The 22,413-nt window shown below is 32.4% G+C and overlaps 1 protein-coding gene across 2 annotated transcripts in view; it reads right to left on the reverse strand.

Moving 5' to 3' along the window:
• Positions 1-22,413, reverse strand: part of CSMD3 (CUB and Sushi multiple domains 3) — a 580,968-nt gene that overhangs the window by 133,937 nt on the left and 424,618 nt on the right. For both annotated transcript variants that reach the window (XM_066334988.1, XM_066334980.1), the window contains one exon: positions 7,307-7,423. In XM_066334988.1, the coding sequence (XP_066191085.1) occupies positions 7,307-7,423 (117 nt within the window). The remainder of the gene's footprint in view (positions 1-7,306; positions 7,424-22,413) is intronic.

The raw sequence follows: 22,413 nt of genomic DNA on the forward strand, positions 1-22,413 counted from the left end.
TACCAAGTGTGTTTGAAAAACAATATTTTGCTACTGGGCTTTTCCTATTTAAATAAAAATAATTAACATTATTGATTTGTGTTTGAAATTCAATGAAAAATAAAAATATTTGGCACAATCTTGTTAAAAGTAGCAAAATATTCTTCAAAGAAATAAATTCTTACATTTAAAAATAAATAGTATGTATCTATATAACTTAAATTCTTACACTACAACTATTTTTATACCAAATTCCAAAATATTTATATTTTAAATAGCACTTTTAGGTACATATATTATGTATTCTGGAGAAGAGAATACTTAACGCTCACTAAAGTCCCTCCCAAAACCACAACAAAAATTATTTCCAGGATATAAGCAATGCTGACTTTCATTTTCCTTTTTCAGGTGGAAACATAAATCCATTAGGTATTTATTCTGAGGACAGGCTATAGGTCATGACTTCCTGTACCTGTAGAAAAACTAACATAATGCAGTCCATTACCTGAAATTCTTGTGTCCAACAACACTCTAAGAAGGAGAGATATTATTGTCAAATATGCACTTAATAATAGGACACACAGTTTGTTCACCTCCATCAAATCACAAAGAATAGTTTGAATTTGAATCATCCAATCTCAAGCCACTAAATGGTTGTCCACTGAAACATATCTGAAATTGCCAGCATTACCACATATGCATAAGATAAAATCATGAAGTTACACACATACAGTGTGATTGCAGGATGGATGGAGATCACATATGCAGCAATGGTCTCTAATTCATTTGATCCACACTAGCTGCCAGAACAAATATGGGAAAAAAAGACTGTACTGTTTCTTTTACATTAGAAATAAATTATGCTCTTTCAAAAGTTGCAGATAGATGTTTTTATGTTATATGTTTTAGGATGAATCACGCCATGGGAATATATACCATTGTTGATTAGAGCAAGGATCTGAATGTCTTAGATTAGATATTTATCTACTTAAGTGTATAACTAAAACAAGAGGGATTCTATATTCCAGCACAGAATTCAATTACATGTACACATAGCTCTTTGCTTTGCATGCCAGCCTAAAAATTTGTGTGCACATAAATCTGCAGTGTTTAAGAGTAACACTTCAAGACTAGGTACATTCACAGATTTAGATCATCCCCACTTGGATTATACCGATTAAAACACAAATCCTGTCACTGTATCTTTACAGTCCAGAATTTACATTTATGGATGAAGATTTTTTTTTTTAAATGAAGATTTTCATGTTCATTTAATCCGTAGAAGATAGACTTCTAAGCTTTTTATTTTTGGCTCAGTACCAGTAGATTCTTTTCCTCATAAATTGCACAGAATACAGTAAGTCAGATTCCACCCATTTTTATTGTATTCATTATATAGCTATAAAATCTCCTTACTTTAAGGAAGAAATGAACCATGCCATTCCATGGTTCATTTTATGCATTGTAAATGTCAGAAAAAGTGTCCATTTATCAGATTTTATCAAAATAATAATGGAAAATAAATTCATACTCAGTCATCCAATGCACCTTGAATGAACATTGAGAATATTCAATATCTATTGTGGTAGGAGGCACATTAATTTGTTTCAAGCACAATGCACAAAACCTACATATTTTTCTGGCTCTAAGCAACCTGACTCGATGCTTAACCATCCTCAGTGCTCTTCATTAAGTCTCAAAATTAAATTTAAAAAATAGTGAAATGAAAAGACATGCACCTATCATCTTAAGTCCACTAAGAGAATTTTCAAATCAAAACAATACTCTGGCAATAAGGCAAATTAACAGAAAGCAGCATTTATACCAATGTTGTGAATGCTTCCATATTGAAACAACCATTTTAATTCATTCATTAAAAAGAAATACTTCAGCAATTGCGATTAAATATTACATATAAATATTGTCTTTATTAAGCTTTTATGTCTGGGATTAAAACTACTTCCGTGTCTGCCTGATATCCTTTGCACAACGATCTCTCAGTTCTGGCCAGGGTTTTAAAGACTTTCATAGATGAAACTCCTGCTTATTTAATTTTGAATGAAGCTTAATTAGCTGACTGGACAAAACTCAGGAAAAAGACTGCCATAAACTTTTTAATGCCGTGCTCTTGAAGTTCAGTTTCAAGAATTCACTAAGGATCACTCTAATGTTTTCAGATACTAGTACAAGTTCCTTTGAAAATATTGCAGTAACAGAATGATGTTCAGAGAAATTACAACATGGCAACAGAGTTAAAAGAATGCCAAGAAAAAGTGATGAGGTGTAAATTCTCTGTCAACTATTGGTATTACTTCTACAGCAGGTACTTCTTTCTATAGGTAACAATAAATATTTATATGTACATCCTTCATATTCCATTATGTTCACTCTATCCTTTAGAAAATTGAGGAAGCAGAAAACTGAATTACTCAACTAAAATGGATTTCATTAAATTTCTGGATTAAGTGATACACAGGTTTAAAACATTTTTCATTTTTATATTAAGTGCTCTGTGATAGTCAGTTTTTTACGGTTTTATGCAAAAAAAATTGTGAAAAAATATAGAATTTTTTTTAAAATAATTTTATGGTTACATTCAAAATGTGTAAATAAATAAATGGAAGTCATTTTGATTTGAAGTCATTCCCTTTTTGGGAAGGAAAGATGAGCTGACTTACTTTTCTTATAAAATACAGGGTACAAGCTGGATCACTGTCTCTTTCTTCTGAAATTAGTGTCTTGGACCTTTATACAGTTGGACGCTCAAGTATTTGGAGCAGTTTTTGTGGTTTGGCTCCATCTTATTGACAGGTAATCAGTGTTTGAATAGTGCAGCCTCACAAACTTTGAAGTGGTTGCTTGTATAAAAAGAGGGTAGGAGCAGAATCAGATTCCTGCCTATGGCAGCATTTTGACATTTTGCATCATATTCTTTCACTTCTATCTCTCCTTCAGTGAAGTATTGCTAAATTCAATAATTTTTCATTTATATTTAAAAATATTGATGCTACTTATTCAAACAGGCGTTTCTATCCATTTTAACTTAAGATGGAGGGCCGTACCCTCCACATTTTAAAATTTCAGTCCATATGCATCTGCCACATTTCTTAAATTATATTAAGATGTACAAAGAAATTATGATGGATTCAAGTTATTAAAGCAAATGTTTTACTCTAATTCAGCTAAGTATGATCAAAAATACGATTTGGTTCTCGTTCCCTATTCATGTGAGATTGTCATTTGGCACATTCTTCTCCTTATGAGCTGTGCTTGTCTTTTTCTTTCCAAATGTAAACTGAGTTTGTAATCAAATCAAACAGTATTGAAATAGCTTTACTAAGACACAACTGTTAAGGTGTCTAACAATTGTCGATGCAGTGTGCTGTCTAACAGAAAACATGTATTGACACCATTGTGTGCTCAGCATGTATTTTCAGTGGCAGGATAAAATCTGTGGGTTTACCTTCCAGTAATTGGTAAAAATTATTCTTTCAAGGATATTATTATTAATAGTAACAATTATCCCAAATTCAGCTGTTTGGTTCTACTTCTTTTTTGTCTATGTTGCTACTTGTGTCTATCTCCTAGAAATTCAAGACAAGATACAAGCAAAAGCCAAAAGTGGCGTAAATGTGCCTGTGAATATAAGCCAGTTATTCAAGAACTGAAGAGAATAGTGGAATTAAATTTCCCTGTTTAAAGTGAGCAAAGTGGATCTACCTTCATTTTCATAATTCTAAGAAATCTTGTCCCAAAATATCATTCTTATCAATAAAATTCTTGCAAATTTTTTAAATATTATATTTTCCTGTAGTTGTAAAGCAAATGTTTCCATGGAAACTAGACATTTATCCAAGTAATGTTTTAGCTTCGAGGTAGGAAAAGATAGTTCTGATTTAAATTTCATAATTTTTGATGGCAACTGAGAAAATATATTAATTTTCTGATAGCCTAGCTCGAAGTCACACTAATATACCTTACCATATATGTTCAATCTATCTTTTTCGTCTAACAAAAAAGAAAGCCATTAGCTGAGACCAGCTGATATAAAATCTATTTTACTGTTAAAAACATTATTTAGAAAGAAGTATAGATGATACCATTATACAGAGTAGAGCATACAAATTAGGTCATGTCCATTGGAGGAAAAAATCTCAAACATCTGCATTTTAATTGTAACCAAAGCTGTATTCAGGATTGAACAATTAACCATCATTACACCACTTTAAAATATCAGCGGGAGAGTGTCAAAAAGCTGAGTCTTCCATGTTTACAAAAGATTTTGCCTGTGGCACACTGTGGGCTTTTGTGAATCATTTATCTTGTAACTTAACCTGTCATGGTATGAAATATTGCAACTGTGATTCTGCATGACAGAACAATGAAACACTGGGAAAAAGTCCACATTGAAATGACTTTTCCACAGAATCTTTGCTTTGAGAACCTTGAGAGGCTGCAGATGAAATAGGTTTTCTTTTCAGTCCATCAAAAACTAATCCAGGCCAATGAGTTCCCTTCTACACACTGAATATGTTATTACATAGTTTGTGGGTTTTGTCTATATTGACCAGGTTTTCACCTTTTTTGTTTGTTTGTTTTTGTTGTTTCTTCTAATCGTTCTTTGTTATAAGGTCTCATATACTGTATTAGATGCCAAAAACAGTTCTTGGGAGAGTTTCCATCAGCAAATATTTGATTGCTGCATTTTACATTGAAAGTTGGAGCCATAGAGGTGACAGATTTGTTGCTGCTTTCTTTAGGAAAATTAAGTTCTTTTACATCAGCAGTTTTGCTGGAGTACCCCTTCATTCTCTAAAAGGTTATTTTTACTCTTTTTTTTGTTGTAAATAATCTCTGTCAAATTTACATGATGTGATCCATACTACCAAGTGAATTGAATACAAGATCTGGTGTCTTTTTTCCACAAAGGCCAGATTTTTGTGACCATCTTGTCAGTGAATGATCCCTTACACAACAAGAATTGTAAGTGAAGACTCTTAATGCAATATCTTCAATTGTGACTCAAAACAACAGTTCCAGGAACAAAGTTCCTACTTACTAAAATTGATCTGAAAGATGTCAGGACTGAAATTTTATGGCTATTCTTCTCTGAAACTGTACTTAAATATATTCTTATGAGTGAGAGGTAAAAGCTATTAGATAAAACACATTCATTACTCATACTGTAAAATTTCAGACCAAGTAATTACATCAAATGTAAAAACCTTGTTAAATCAATTGTTAAAATTACTTTGCCTTTCTTAACGGTTTTTACTGGAATAATTTTAGTAATGATAGATTACAGAAAGACCCTAGGTCAGGAAAAAAATCTATATTAATAACTTACAAAAAATTGTATACCAGTGTACAATTCAAAGATGCAGATTTTAAAATGTGAGCTTCTGGCTGAGAGGATTTCTGTTTCCTATTACTGTATGAGTATCATTGAAAAAAGGCAATTAAAATGGAAATATCTCTTTCGGCACTTGTTTCAGTGTGTCATGTCATCCTCATTTTGAGTGGTTACTACTAGATATGTTTTTTATCTTTCTCTTTCAACACACTTTTCTTTTCTGCATACACAAAAGTGGATCAAATATGATCCATTATATATCCAACGGGTACCTGAACTAATTGTAAAAATACACTATTTAAATGCGAGTAAAAAAGTAAAGGTCTATCCCAAGGTAGACAGACAAAAAGTTTAGACATTCTATCATATTTATATTCCACAATATGTCACTAAATCCTTCTATGCTAAGGTTAAGCATATCTAAACCTATTTTTTTTTGCACTAGCATTTTTTTGTCTAATCACTGTGAAACCATCAACTTAATACTGCTACTATCATGCTTAATGTGTAAGGAAACCAGTGTTTCTCAAATTATTCCAAATATCTCAAATTATCTCAAATTATTCCAAATAACTATGCAGAGCAGGTGGGTTTTTCCCCTTTTCCATGTGTTGTTTTGGGAAATCTGGCTTTATTTCTGGAAATTACAAAACTACATTTCAATCCAGAATGTCAAAAATATGAAGCACAAAGAGTAACCATTTTGAATCTTTTATTGTAGTAATTTTACGGCTTTACATGTTGATATCTGTTTCATAAACTAAGAACTATTGCTATACTGATATTAAATCAGTAACTTCAGCTTTGATGAAAATGGGAGAGTTTATCTAAAAACTATTAGCTGCGTCAAAAATATATGCTTATAATAGCTAGGCGTAAATCAAGAATTGTGCAAATGTGTTTATTTTTTTCTCAGTATTGTTGGAATAAAGAGAAATCAGCATGACTTAGGAGACAATACTTTTAAAAACTTACTTATTTTGCAGTAGCCTATGCATCTCTACACTATACACAAGAACAAGCTAATTGTATATTAAGGGAGTTCAGATATCATGAGCATCACAGATGGACACAGATGGACAGATGGACAGATGGACAGCAGCTGAAGCACTGTCTTTAATTCGGCTTTGATGTTTGCAGAATGAACATGAAGGAAGGTTAAGAAATACCCATCCCCTCCTCAGGCACCTGTTATTTGACAAACTAAAACCTGAGCTCTGGATCAGAATGAAGACCTGCTTATCCAAACATAAATCTAAAGCATATCAATATGTGGCATACTGCTTAACATGAAGTTAAAGTGAACAAAAATCCATTACGTGTTATCATAGACATTTAATAATAAAGTGAGATAAAATAATTCATAAATCCAGGGAGATAAAACTGTCTTTGTATGGGGCAGAAGACACCATTAAAATATTCATCTAGTCAACAGAAAAAATGCTAGTATGGAATTAAAGTTTTGATGGAGGTTCAGAGAATCTACAAAACCCAAGCAGACACATGCTGCTCTAATTTCATTTGTCAATAAAGACTATGCCATTGCCTCATGATGCAGAGAAGCCAAGGGTTAAAAGAGCAACAGTACCAAATATTTAAGATAAACATTGCTTCCCCTGCTTAAATGAACTTTCTGTAGCTATGCTTTACTTTATAGAGCGTAGGCACATGACTTTGGGTGAAAAGAAACCTGAAGGTACCATGAATATATTTGGTTGGCATGACAGTAGTATTCTAAGCTACATGCTAGTTATCACAGTGAGAAAAAAATACTGAGCACTAATTTCAAAAGATAAATGCAAATTTAAGTGTTTTGAGAAAATAATGCACTATAAAATAATAAAAGTGTTAATAGAAGTATCAGCTTAAAATAGCTTATTAATAATTTAATGTAAAAGCAACCACACAAAACATCCAGAATTGTTGAAAGTAACCAAGCAACAAAAAGATATGAATGAGCCCAGACCTACTTACCAAATTCCTTAGGAACAGTGATAGAGTAAATACAGTTGTGACCAACACTATAATTCTTGGGGTAGTTTGGTGATAATACAGTCCCTTCAGAACCTGTTGATCGGCTTCCACAGGGTGCTAGAAAGTGAAGATAATCAGTTTTTAAAAACATAATAGCGTAAAAAAAGTCAGTTTAAATTGTGTTATGAAGCAGGGCGACACCGAGTCCCCAGGTGCATTTGTTGTATGTCAGTATATGATATTAGAGGAAATTTTATTACAGTTGTACACTGGATTAAATTTTAACATCCTGTGACATACCAAATATATGCAATTTTCTCATATACCAAATGAGAATTGATGACACTCTGCAGTTTTCCAGATCAATTTTTTTTCTTTACAATTTATAAAGCATCTTAATAAAAATAATGATGTGTTTATATGCAGTATGCTATTATTTCTAGCATAAAAAACTATAATTCATTCATATGATGCTTTATACTATGATAAGAGCATAGATTACATAACTCTTCTGCACTCTTGTAATTTCTAACTCATGTCAATACACTCATCATGCGAAATAATGTCAACAACTACTGAAATAAGAAAGTCAGGATTTCTTGACTGAACATGATGTACCACTCAATTATTTATAACTTTCTATATATAAAGTTATGAGCACATACTTTTCTTTATCACAGAAACATCGTGTTTATGCTACCACAGCCATAACACTTGGTAAAACGGAAGACAGATACAAATGCTTTTTACCACAGTAACGTATTTTTCTAACATTTATAACAAAACCCAGTATTTGGCATTACTCAAAAATGTCAAGCAGGAAACAGTGTTCCTGCTTCTTTTTTTTTTTTTTTCATCAGCTGTAAAGGTGCATATATATGAAACATAATTCAATGTTAGTGATTTCCTATGTCTATTACCTGCTTGTCACACAGACTTAGTAATTTAGGGCTTTAGTCTAGATTTAACCCTAATCTATTTTCAAGACTATGGCATCTCTTTAGAATATTTTTTCTCTTATGGCCTATAAAACATTTTAAATTAATTTAATGGTAATAACAAATTTATTTTCTGTTAAGACATGAATTTATAAATGTAGTCCTCAATATTTCATTTGATAAACACACCTGGGGTTTTTTGTGGTGTTCTCTCAAAATATTAATACTTCATAAGTTACATTAAATAAGAAAAAGATGTTTATCTTTCTAATGTTCCAGAAGACTTTATCTCAGTTCTTGTCATACTAAATACAAAATATTTATTAGTGTAGCTACAAATAATATATTTTAACACTACTTTTAGTAATTACTTAACTTTTAGTAATTACTTAACTTTTTTTTAAGTAATTACTTTACTTTTAATAATTAAAGTAATTTTATTACTTTTAGTAATTCGCATGAAAATGCTTGGTGGAGTATACCATCAAAAGAACACATCTTAAAAATGTATCAAGTTAAGGCCTCAACACTTGGAGAACAGATTTATACAATTTGCATTAGCACAGATTCCTTTCAGTGTGGTGTAACTTCAGGGTTTGGCAGACTGTGTACCTGAACAGGAGCAGATGGCAGCTATTGCTCTGGTTTGCATACACAATTTGGAAATTATAATTTCATGCACTGGTGTGAAAGTCATGGTATTTGAAATATGTCAACAGAAGGGGCTTGACTTTTGCTTGTGCACATGTGTATGCATGTGGCAGATGTAGCACATATACTGGAGCTAAGCAAATCTGTCAGGAGCCAGCTCAGGATGAGGTCTTGATGATGCTCAGTACAGGGGATGGGCACATGCCCATGGACTAAGAACTGGCTGCCACATGGATATGGAATGTTGCCCTCTGTGGCTGAAAGAGGAATCTCAGTGCCTTCCCTCAATCCACCACCATGTGAAATATTAGAAAATCATGTTTTCTTGTGAAAACATATTTAGATAATAGAACTACTGGGATTTTTTCCAAGAAGCAGTAAGTATCTTGGCTGAGCCTCATTGGCAGAGACTTATTTGCCACGAGTTACTGGAAAAACACAAAGTAAAAAACCTTCATTATTTAAATGTGGCAAATATTTGTGATAAAAATAGATTTGCTTACCAGCTTCTAAGTACTCAAGATTTTCTATTCCAGATTTTGGGTGAAACAGAAGTGAATACGAAAGAATATAAACAACAAAAGCATTAAAATAAGAGAAATAAGATTGTAAAAAAAATATATCTAACTGCATTTTCCTCATTACTGTTTGTGACTTGAATAATTAAGCTACAATCACCAATACCACTGTCCCACTCTAGCACTCATTATTATCCCTTCCTAATAAGCAGATAGAAATAATGTGCAAATTGAGGGTAAAACTACAATTCCACTAAAGTAAATAGGATTGACACAAAAAGGAACACAATTTCACCCTTAATGAAACTTCAAGTATTAGTATACAAAAGCAATACTTAAAATTAGGAGCTAAATATAGCCCTCAGCATATAGTAGATTCTTGCTTAAAAATAAAAGTGAAAGATTTTTTTATACCCTGATTCATTTTTATTCTTACAGGTTATGCAATGTTATTTGTAAAAAAGGGTTCTTACACTAGTATGCTCAAACCAGAGCAAAATATATTTGCCTAAGTACAGATCTAGACAAAATATGCCATGATACTTACAAGGTAGTATTGTGACAGCTGGCACAAAAACAAGTCACAAAACATTTCATTGAAAAATGCTTATAGATTTATAAAAGTCATTAAACCTAACAATTTCTGCAAATTAAAAAAAATAAAAAATAACTATTATCTTCAAAAATCTGAGAGCTCTCATTTATACTCAAGTATGGTTGAAATAACTTCCAAGTCTCTAAAAGGTAAAGATAATACCATTTCTTTCTACAGTTGATAATTAAAATGTTTTTATGACACTTCTTCGGAAACATCTGAACATTTTTCCTACACACCGAATTCCATGGAAGTAACACACATCTGCACTGGATTTATAACATGTTCACACAAGAGAAGCTGACACATATCTGTTCACACAAGGGGAGAAAAGACACAGTATGCGTCTGAAGCAGGATTTTCAGTGAAGATCTTTTAGGTACAAGGTCTTTCAACAGGAGTTGTCTGTAGCCTTTGCTACAATGTTCCCAGTACAGACTGGAGTTAGTCATGAACTATTTGTCACTCTGGCATATGCAACATATAACCAGCAGCAAGAACTTAATACCCATGTTAAGTATTTCTTTCCTTGATTTCTTTCCTTAGTCTTCTCCTCCTGAATTTTTTCATAGCCCTTTCTGAGTTTACTTTTCCCCTTATTATGTCCCTTATTTTCCAACTGCTTCTGCAATGACTCTTCTATCTTCACAAGAATTCACATTTCTCGGTCTCAAAAACAACTAGTGTAAGGGCAATTGGTTCAAGATCTAAGCATCCAGTTGACCTCTAGGAGCTGAGAAAATGTTAAATTTTGTAAATCATTAGGTAGGGAATCATCTATCTCCTAGAGCAGCTGGATGGTCCTTCAAGACATTTCTGAAAGTTTCATGGAGGAGGAAGAGGTTTGCTTGATACTTTAGTAAACCTAGAGAGTTCACTGACTGTATTTCCTTCCTTGCATAATGGAAAATGTTTAATTTAAAAATGCCAAAATGATTCAAGAAGAAGAGATTTTACCCTGATCATCACTAAACATTAATGCTGATTCATTCATCAGATGGACATGAAACCATAGCTACAGTGAATTGAAAACATTAACTTGATGCAAACATGTATTTTTGCCTCCAGAAAAGAGCCAGCATTAAGTTGTCTGGATAGATGTAAAAGTTCCACTACTACCATGCCACCCAATGACTTCCATTTTTGCTTAATTCAGCTAACTAGTTCTCATTGCCTTTGTTTCAGTTTTATAGAGCAATGATTTATTTAGTTCCTTATGAATAGATAGTCAAAGACTTATAAGTTGTGAAAATCAACTCATCTGATTATTATTCTCTGCATTGAAAAGTCTACCTATAGTAAAAATCTAGCAAACCCTTTACGCCCATAAATAAAAATTGTTAAACAAAAAATGCAACAAATGCTGAGGACCATTCCCTTGGGAATGCAAAACATCCTGCAGAATAAAATTATCCAACCAATCAACCAACCAGCAAAAAAAAAACCCTTCACGAGGCAACTGATATTTTTTTCTAAGATAAATTTCCAATAGTATTTCATTATTTTTTAATAATGTTTGCTTAGACTCTGAAATACTGTATTCCCTTATGTATTTATTTATGCTCTAGCTTATTCTAGTTTATTCACCAAAATGTTATGCAGTATGCTGTCCTTGTCCTGCTTTCCAGGGTCAGCAATGGAGCACTGGTGGGAGAGCAAGGGACTTGACTTTGGTTAGAATGTGATAAAGATCAGTGTGTTGAGGCACTGCTCACTATTTCCTTGAAACATTCTTAGGATTAATGGCAAAAAGTTCCTGTGTGTGCTGAATCCAATAGTATCTTGCCTTGTAAAATAGCATCACCTGTAGCCCTTGGTAAACCCTATCACAAAAACATCAGAGTATCACCCATTCTGTATGTAAATTAGCAAGCATTTTATCTGTAAGATTACGCACCTTGATCATTAGTATTCATGATCAAGAATAATTGTCAAAGAACCACATTCTACCTCATTATGGCAGTGTATTAGTAAACAGAGAATGCAATATAAAAAGCATTACCATCAGAGTGACATCCTTTTTTAAATTTCAGTAGTTGTAAAAGAAATGTAGTTGAAAACCACAGAGGGAAAATCACCCAGAACAATAGGTTCTCATAATCTATGCCTAACTACTGCTATAAAGTCAAATTTTCTGTGCCTCCAGCTAAACAATACAGTGTTAAAAGCCCCAGTCATATGCTTATTGCTTATACGTTTTCCATCAGGCCTTTGCAGTTTAACCAAAAGAAAGGATGCATAAGGTGAAAGTTCAGTAAGAAAAGAGTGAAGAATGGACTACCTAAGTATGAAGGCAATGTCAAATATAATCTTTTTTTTTTTTTAATATTTTTGCTATTATTTTTTTTTTAAATGCAGCTTGTAGTTTTTAATTCCTACTCTTGCTTTCAGATCACCTACTTCCTAGCTTCTGTAGCTAAGATCTAATAAAATTTAATTGTATTTGGAGATTTAAGTGCCATATTGCACCATCCATTTTTAAGCAGCAGTTCTTAATGGAATCAATGGGGAACACTGCTTAAAAATGAATGGCACAATATGGCTTTATGTCATGCAAATAAATTTGATTACACAGCTACAAATACAATCAAAAAATAAGAACAACTGTGCATACAGTCTGGAAAAAATGTCTTGAAAAATTGGTAATGGGATACTGAATTTTTATCTAACGGGTCACTGTTTCAAAACCCAGTCTAAGATACCTAGTATTCAATTAATCTAAATGAGTAGGTTCAGAAAAATAATTATTTAGTGACATGATTTATGTTTATAAAATTTAATATATTATTGTGGTTTTACACAAACTGGAAACTAAATACCACACAGTCCTGCTTGCTCATCTCCTTTTGTGGAGGAGTGAGAGAATTGAAATGGTTAAAGTGGAAATTGCAAATAAAAGGAAAACAAAAGAGGAATATAACCCACAAAAGACAAGTAACACAAATGAAAATTCCTGCTCACTACCAAGCAACTCACACTTTGCTCGTTACTGATCACTGGCCCTAGACCAACCTTCCCCCTATATTATTGCTGAACATGATGCCGTAAGGTACAGAATGTCCCTTTGGTCATTCGGGATCATCTGTTCCAGCTGTGCTGCCTCCCAGCCTCTTGCACCCCTCCAGGCCATTCCCTGGTGGGATGGTGTGAGGAGCAGTGAAGGCCTTTACTCTGTGTAAACACTGCTCAGCAGCAATGAAAACCCCCTGGTATTACCAAAACCAGCAAAAATCCAAAACAGGTCCTAGCTACTGCAAAGGAAATTAACTGTATTCCAGACCAAACTTCCACATATATTAAATCACTTAGATGCTTTTTTTCCTAGTCTCATGTAATAAAATATCATTCTATTTATCCTTTGTAGTTCAATTAAGAGATTCTCAGTTGCAATGATTTCTTGTAGTGGTTATAAGTAAAAAGAAAACAAATACAGTAACTCATATATCACCTTCTAGATATAAAATAGTTTTCATACAAAGGACATTATAACATATAAAAATGATAGATATTTATCCTAAAGTTCTAAATTACAGATATATTTATTGTGTATATCAGTCTGTAAATGTGAAGCTGATGAAGAACCTAAAGCTGCTTTGACAATACAATGAATATGTAAAAGACAATGTGATATAGAAATGTATGTTTTAGTTTCTACTTGAAAAAGCAGAAACACATTAGAAATAAAAAACCACCAAAAAATACAGAGAGAGAGACAGTGCAATATCATAATGCTAAAAAGCAGTATGAAAGAAAAAAAATTACAAATATAAATTTCTGTACTGTAGTCTTTCCAGTCTTCACAACACAGGTTAACTGTGAAATCAAAACCAACATAAAAAATGAGAGAGAAATTCAGGTCAAGATATGTAAAAGTATTGAATGTGGTTAGTTAAAACAGAGGCCAGCAGAAGCTGGCAATTTAGAAATTTACTGAAGCAGGCCTTGAATCACTAATAGAAAATGGGGAAATGATGGCATTATCTAAAAACAATAAAAAAAAACCCCTAAAACAAAGCAAAACAAAACCCCAAAAAATCCAAAACAAAGCCCCCCAAACAAACAGAGAAATTCTAAGCAGCAACTTAAAAACGTATTACCAAAGGTAGAAATGCAAGACCAAAAGCAACTAGAAACAGTTGCAGAAAAATTTAAAAGATCAAAGATTTTGAGTTTCAATGAAACATTACTGTGGAGAAAGATATATCTAAGCTAGGCTTTCATGTAGATATGGAAGGTAGCATTTAAGAGCAGTAAAGTCTCAGTAAGAACATCACATCAAGGTTTTGCCATTAAAAAAAAAAAGCTTTCACAATAGCACAAAAGTTTTGAAATACTAGGGGGAGGTTTAGTCTCCAATAGAGAACAATGAGAACATGGGCAGCCTGGTCACTTTTTGAACATGTGCTAGATTGAGATAAAATTAGAGAAATAATTGCCAGCAATTCTAGCATAATAAATGAATTTCAGATATTCTCATAAATACTTTGGGGAAGTTACTGGATGTTTTGTGTGATTCCTGGAAGAAAGAGAGATATAAATATCTGTCACAATGGGTTAAGGATATCAAAGCAGACAAGAGACAGTATTTATTATAATTGGTTATGAACCTATCCATATTAATTGATTCTAAGATGACAAGGAAGAAGTTTGTTCAATATTCTTGGTGCTGGCAGTGCTAAACCCACAATTGAACTGCTGTAGCATGATGAGTTATTTAATATTTTCTAGAAGAGGAACTCATAAAGAAAAAAATATTATGAATAAAAAATGGGAGAACATGTAAAAGTAATTTAAAAAAAATATTTAAAACAAAAAAATCACTGGGAATCTAAACCAATTTTTTAAGTTTTTCAGAAAATGTATAATCAATAAAATATGTCTTGTAAGGAGAGAATAAAAAATATTAGAATCTGTATAGCAGATAATTAGCAGAGAAGCTTAATTAGATGCACTTTAAGTACATTTCAAGAGAGAAAGTACCACTTTCTCTTAAATAAAGAGAAGCAGCAGAAAATTTAGCAGTGCTTTTGATGCTAACACATAAAGTTTATATAAATACATAAAATGCAATTAAAACCACCATCAAATTATTTCTATATAAATTTATTTAACAGTTCATCAACTTTTACCACCAAAGCCAAATAAGCCAAATAACTTTGCATGTTCAGTTTCTGTTTCTTGAAATCTTTTAAACAAAGCTAGATGCTTTTCTGAAGATACAAAAAGCAGATTTTATACAGCTGATTATGAGATACACTTCTATATTCAGGGGAAACTAAACTTTAGAAAAAATGTTTGCTCTCAATTTAATGATTAATTATAAATATCATCCTATTTATTTTTTTCCTTAAGGAAATGTGGTGCATAGAGTCATCAAAAATTCCAGATAGTTTTCTCAAGTGCTGAAATCATTGCTTAAAATTGCTTATTCATTTTTGCCAAGAGTAAGAAAAATGTGAAATGACTTTTAAAAGAAACTGAGATGTGGCAGTAGGTCAAAATCCTACCTTTCTTTTTTTGTGTTGTAGAATAGGTTTACATCTGTTAGCTCCTTCATAATATTGTCTGTTATTCATATATCTAAAAGACTATCAGTCTGCAAAATGATTTCTTCCTTATTTATTTTTTCCTATATTCTTCAAATACAATTTACAAATACAATTAGCTGGAAATTAGACATATTTCTGTTTCTGCCCTGAGAAAATTCAAGTCCATTTTAGATGAGCAGTAAAGTGAACAAGCATAAATGCAAAAATCCTGTGCTCCTATTTGAATTGTCAAGGCCCTAGAGAGAATATTAAAGAAAATTTGAAGAGTCAGATTTCCAATTTTATTACCCAAAATCTAATTCCATATAATGATTCCATTTTCAAATGTCAGGGTAGAGCTACATATCATGAATTATTTATTATCAAGGCCTGTGGCATGTAAATGTCAAAATATTCCATAGCATAATCAGATACCAAATAAATAACAAATTAGTATGGTTAATATATTAATCATTAATAAATAAAACTAAAAATAATCAGATTAAAATTAATATTCAATTATAGAATTTTTAAAATCCTTGTTTAACAGATGCATTAGTAAATTTTGAATATAAAATAGCTAAATTGAAGACAATTATTATTATTACTTCTTCATTTTTCTATGATACTACAAGTAATAGCTTCTTGAAAGAAAGCTTTATTCAACAGAGAGCAGTGAATTAAATTAATTTCCAGTGTGGTATAGTCTTTGAGAATCTGAAGTGATGTATAATGCATTAATATTTTTCTTAACTTTGAAAAAAATTGTGTACAGCTGATGAAAACTTCTTATGTTGCTTGTGTCTAGGACAAGGGGTGGGATCTGAGTTCTCCCTGCCCTGGTGTTCCCACGTGAGCTGAAGGATGGTGAGGTTTCTCCTCCTGTTCATGTTTCTCACTGCTCCAGTTGATAAAACCATCAGAACGTTGTGTGATACCTTCCCAGGAGTTTTCACTGCACAATCATCCACTTAATAATGTTGTGTTCTTTCATTTAAGTAATGTTTTGTTTTCTTTTGCCAATAAAATGGAATTAAAGTAGCAGGCCTTGAGAATGGAGCCATTAAATAGGAGAAAACATTTTCTAAAATCTTTTTGTTCTAGAATAAAGATCTTTGCAGTGAAACAGTCTCTGCTTATAATAAATGGAAGTGGGATAGGTCTCTGCAGTCAGCCTGTGCCTTAGCACAGTTTCATTCCTTTGAAAGAGCACACCACTGTTAGAGTTTCCACAGCTGAAAAAAGTAACTAAATAAAAGTTTGAACATGCTTTTCAAGCCAACTGTCTGCAGCAGATTTGACACGATATTTAAGGAACGTCTGAGGGAAAATGAACAATCATTTTAAAACAATTTAACTGCGAACATAATAAATGAATAAAAATTGAAGAGAAAAGAAAATTGGCACTCTTCTGGGGAAGACCATTTCAGAGTCTTTCAAGTATATTAAGATAGCAAGAGAAAAGGAGCATTATATGACAGATGTGTAGAAGTAAAAATAAATCAGCAATTAACAAAGCTTAACACATTTTAGCTACAATAGTAGAATTCAGAGATTGATGCATCAGCAAGTATGAATCAAAAATGTGTAAGGATTTACAGATCTCTTCATAAGAAATAATCATCTCTTTCAATGAGAAACTTCCTTTTTCTTTTTTTTTTTCTTTTTGAAGGTCATATAGCTTATCTATTATTTATTTATTCATCTATGCACTCTTCAAATCTAAATGATATTTCATTACTTATTTGTTTTAAGAATAATTTTTATCATGTGATGAAGAACATGATGACTACTTTTAAGCAGAAGAAACATAAAAATGTGTGGATGAAAGTCAAATTATGAGATTTCTTAGAACTCAGTAATTTTATGAGTTCATTTCAAACTTCACAGAGCAGGGAATCTACTACTGCAGAGCTCATAAGTGATATCAGCTCCTGAACCCTGTTTTGGTAACAGGACTTCCACCATTTCAGAGCTGGGGAGGCTGGAAATTAGTCTACTGCCCATTCAAAACCCTTTTAGGCAGTTGTATACTGCCTATCTGCATGTTTCTAGAATGCTCTTTTGCCCAAATGAATTTTTAAGCACTAGCAGTGAATCACAGCTGGAACAAAGAAAAAACTTTCTTTTTAAATTATCTGCAAACATTATTACAAAACTAGAATGAAGCTTTAGGTTTCCAAATGATGATGACTTTGTTTCCAAGTGATTTTAAATATTTTGAGTATGTGTGCAGTTTAAAAGGAAAGTGCAAGAACAGTCAATGATTGTAATTTTAAATTTGAGATCTGACAGTTAATGATAAATTCACTGAGGTCATTGTGATCCTCTCAATCTCAGCTTTCTTTTCTATCACTGCTGTTCAGGTTTGCAACACAGACTTTTAAATCGACTTTGAAAAGAAAGAAGCTCCTACTTCTCTAACTCACTAAAGAAAATGAAGAAAATTAAAAAGAAGGAAGAAAAAAAATACTGACAAATACACTATCCATAATTAAAGGCACATTCAAATTAGGAGTAAATAAAACCAATCAAGAAAGTTAGGAATAGGGACTCCTGAAAGACAGGAAAGAAAAGTAGGGTCAGAAAAAACTATAAACAGAACAATAGTCAAAATAACTGATCACCGAACAGTTATAAGCACAAATACCAATTGAAAATATAAAATAAACCAATACAGAAATGACATTTAAAACATGCAGAAGACAAAGAGAGAAAAATATCCATGAAACTTTTGCTTATGGGAAGTTTTCACACATGTTGCTGAGATCTCTAGTAATCAGAAACCCAGTGAATCTTATTAACTACATTTCAAATCACCAAGCTGAAGACTGCAAAATGTACCGATCTATTTCTCGGTACTAGAAAGAAAGATTTTTAATTACATTTTGGGAAAATTTAAGATTTTTTTTTTTCCCTTATAATAAGGACTATATTTATAAACTCCAATTCTATTTTTCATTAAATTATGAGTGATGAGAAATAGATACTCTGATATCTGGAGGCAAGAAACAAATACGACAGTCATGGGTTTTTTGTTTGTTTGTTTGTTTTTGTTTTGTTTTGTCTTGGTTTGTGGGTTTTTTTCGTTTGTTTTTTGGGTTTGTTTTGTTTTGTGGTTTTTTTGGGTTTTGGGTTTTGTTTGTTTGTTTGTTTGTTTACACTGCCTCATCAGAGTATATCTCATGGGCTAGGACGCTCTGTGACGAAAAAAAAATCCTTAAGTATAACTCTGATAGAATTTTGCTAATCTGGAAAAGACTAGTAATAATGATTTCAAGGTAATTTATCTTGGACTGGAACATCTCTCTTACAAGGACAGCCTGAGGAAACTGGGCTTATTCAGCCTTGAGAAGAGACAACTGAGAGGGCACCACATCAATGTCTATCAGCACCTGAAGAGGTTCTTCTTGGTGGTGCCAAGGAATAAGACAAGAGGCAATGGCAGAAACTGAAAGTTCCACCTGAACATGAGGAAGAACTTCTGACTTTCAGGTCATCACATAGTGGAACAGATTGCTCAGAGAGCTTGCAGTCTTGTTCACTGGAGATATTCAAGAACTATCTAGACACAATTCTGTGCCATGTGCTCTGAGATGAACCTGCTTGAGCAGGGAGGTTGGACTAGGTGATTCTCTGAGTTCCCTTCCAACCTTACCCATTCTGTGATTTTGTGATACTTCAGGACCAAAATCTAATTATCACCACATGCCTGTACTAAAGGGTTTTTCCTTCTCTAAGCATTTTGTCTGCACTTAACTGAAGTGAAATTGAAGTACCTTTTTCTCATGCATTTGACTCCAGATATGATTATATCATATAATTTTGTGATAATGTATCTTTGTCATCTCAATTTTATGTGAATTTTTACTGAACAGTACAATTCATATGAAAAATATATATAAGATCTTTGTGGAAGCCTTCCTTTATTGATTTTTTTTCTAGGTAACTTAAAACTGAACATCACATCAACAACTTTCAGTTCTTACCTTGTAATCAAATATTATCATAATGCATTGTATTGCTTTTCCCTTAAAAGATAATCTTTCATGGAACAGTGCCAAACATCTTTATAAATTCAATTATATGGTATCAACTGTTTGTAATTTCATCCATATGCTTGTTGAGCTCTAAGACATTCCCAAAAGATCCATATTTGTCTTCAAAAGTTATATTGATTTTTATTCAGGTTGTTGTACAATGTGTCTCCTAGTTCAACTTTCCTTTTTTTTTTTTTTTTTTTAAATAATCTCTACCAATTTTCTAACTGGAAATTGGTCAACTGCTCATCAAGGAAGATTTCTGACAGGTTCATCACCTCCCAGTGCTTCAACAGAAAGGCTAAGTTAACCTCAAGGTCAACATTTGTACTTCAAATGCTTCGTATCTATCTCTTTCAGAACTACACAGAAAATACTGCCTTATCCTAGCAACTTGCTATGGTTCTGTTAATTGATTTTCCTTATTTTGACTTGGTTCCTTCAAGCCAAAGGAACGGCTCCAATGCACTGCCTCTCCTGCTACCTCAGTAAGGTAATATAACAAATATAACGTAATACATAAGGAATTTTTTTTTCCTTCCTCTCAATAACATTGTCTTTGAATACATTTTTGGCCTTGACCTGCTGTTGACTCTTTACTAAGTTTCTACTTTTTTAATCTTTACAAAACTGTATCACTGTTTAAATTAGAATTTAAAATTCTCTTCTCAAAGCCCTGTTGGCCACACTTTCTACTAAATTCTTTTGAACAGAATTTCATTTTCCTGAAATACATATCCTAATATCTATTAGATTTCTTCACTGTGTTGTTTCATCACTTCTTTTGGTGATCCATTTAGACTGATTCTGATTGGCAATACTCTAAGTTGGTGTTTTTACCTGATTCCAAGTCAACAGTAAATAGTTAACTTTTTGCTGTTGTCTTCCTCACAGGGTGTCCAATTTGAATACATTAGAGACATTTCAGACACATTTTGAGCATATTATTGTCACATTCACTCCCATTGAGGAAATCTGCTCTGCCTTAGGACAGCTGTTTCTCTATTCATTCCATACTTCTATCTTACATTGAAACAGAAGCTATTAACTGAATCACCAGCATTTGAACTGAAAACAATTAAAGTATCACCAAAATTAGTGTTCTCTGGCCTTCTATTACTTATATTTGCTCTCAATTGTAAATATAAACAATATGTCTAAAATATATTTTCTTAAAAATTCAGCCACAAACCAAAGCAGTGTATTTCCCAGCATGTCACCTAAGTTTTGAACTACCATCTAAGTCAGTAACTGATCAACAAAAAACCAGAAACGTATAAAATATGGAGTACAATGGGGCAGAAATTGTAACCTTTTAAATTCATAGCAACAAAACAATTTCTGCAATAGATAGAATACACAATTGTATATTTCAGGGTGTTGTAGTGCATTATATTAACTTCTTAACACACAACTACTCTTTATCATATAAAATGGAAATACATCAGGAAAAGGTTCTAGCAAAACCCTCAAAATTAGGAATAAAGTTTTATTGTGGAAGACACTGTTCCTTCAAGAGAGTGTAACATCAGGAAAAAAAAGCTATAACAAAAGAGCTTTATTTCTGAGTTAAATATCAAGAAACATGGGATCTAAAAGAGAGAGCTATCTTCTTTAAGCTGGACAATGTCCTTGCCTACTACTCCTACAGTATGTTGGCCAAATGCTATATGCCGCCCAGTCAAGAAGGAAAACAAAATAGAATTCAATTTTAAAGCCATGCAGTCTCTTAATTGCAGGTTTCTTCTACTGCCCAGAAGCATCCATCCCCCATTCTCCACTGCGATAGACAAAGTGGAGATAACAAAACTTGTGCAAACAACGAAATATGGGTCTTATGGATGTAACCACCAGCATGTTCCACATAATAAATCTTCTTCCAGTTCATTACTGAGGACTTACTAGACAAGAGTGAGGATGTTCCAACTGCTGCCTGAGGTTAAGTTAGAAATATGCATATTTGTCAGCTCTAGCCAGTGCAGCCATGACTGGATCCGTTTCTTTAATTCCAGTAATTAATTAATTGATTTACCATGATTATTACCTGATACTACATAATCCTGTACCAATTCAGTGTCTTGCAGACTTCAGTAAATGGTACAGATACATATTTTCCTTCTAAGAGCAGAACATCCTGAAGTTACCTTGTCTGTTTGAAAGAATCTTCAAAGAAAAATACGCACCTATGGTGCTAACATTAAATACAGGAACAAGCAGATATATATGTAAACTACTGCTAAAAACTGCATTTCTCTCCACCTCAAAATACATGATGAAAGAATTTATTTTTTAAGGTAATGTTTTTTGAATCTTCTACTAGAAAATTTACATATTCAAAGCAAAAAAAGAAGTGTCAGGTTTTAATATTGTACAGCAGAAAAAAACATCACATTATTTATTCCGTATTTTCATTGGTACTTTCTGTATATTTTATTGCCAAACAAATTAGGAAGTTTGTCAGTTAATTTACATATTTTATAATTTACACATTACTTTCAAAAATATTAAAGTTGCTGCTACATTTTCCCTGCTAATTCATGATGTTGTTTCAAACTAACAGTCACATATAAGAAAACATATTTAAAATTATGGCTTGAATAGATATGCTTGACTTCAAATAATTTATTTTATAGCAAAAAAAGTAAAAATTAAAGCTGAAAAAACCCCCGATTTTATACAACTTGAAGTATTTCTCCTTCTTTTAACATTTCCTTCATTAAACTCTGCTCCCAAAATTTGGCTGCAGATTTAGTTCAACAGAAGAGGAAATGTCTTGTTTTATGATGCACTCCCCTTAACTTATCCCTTAAAGTCATTGGGAATTAGGATTCTCTGGC

Source organism: Sylvia atricapilla, chromosome 1 (assembly GCF_009819655.1).
Source record: "Sylvia atricapilla isolate bSylAtr1 chromosome 1, bSylAtr1.pri, whole genome shotgun sequence".
NCBI lineage: Eukaryota > Metazoa > Chordata > Aves > Passeriformes > Sylviidae > Sylvia > Sylvia atricapilla.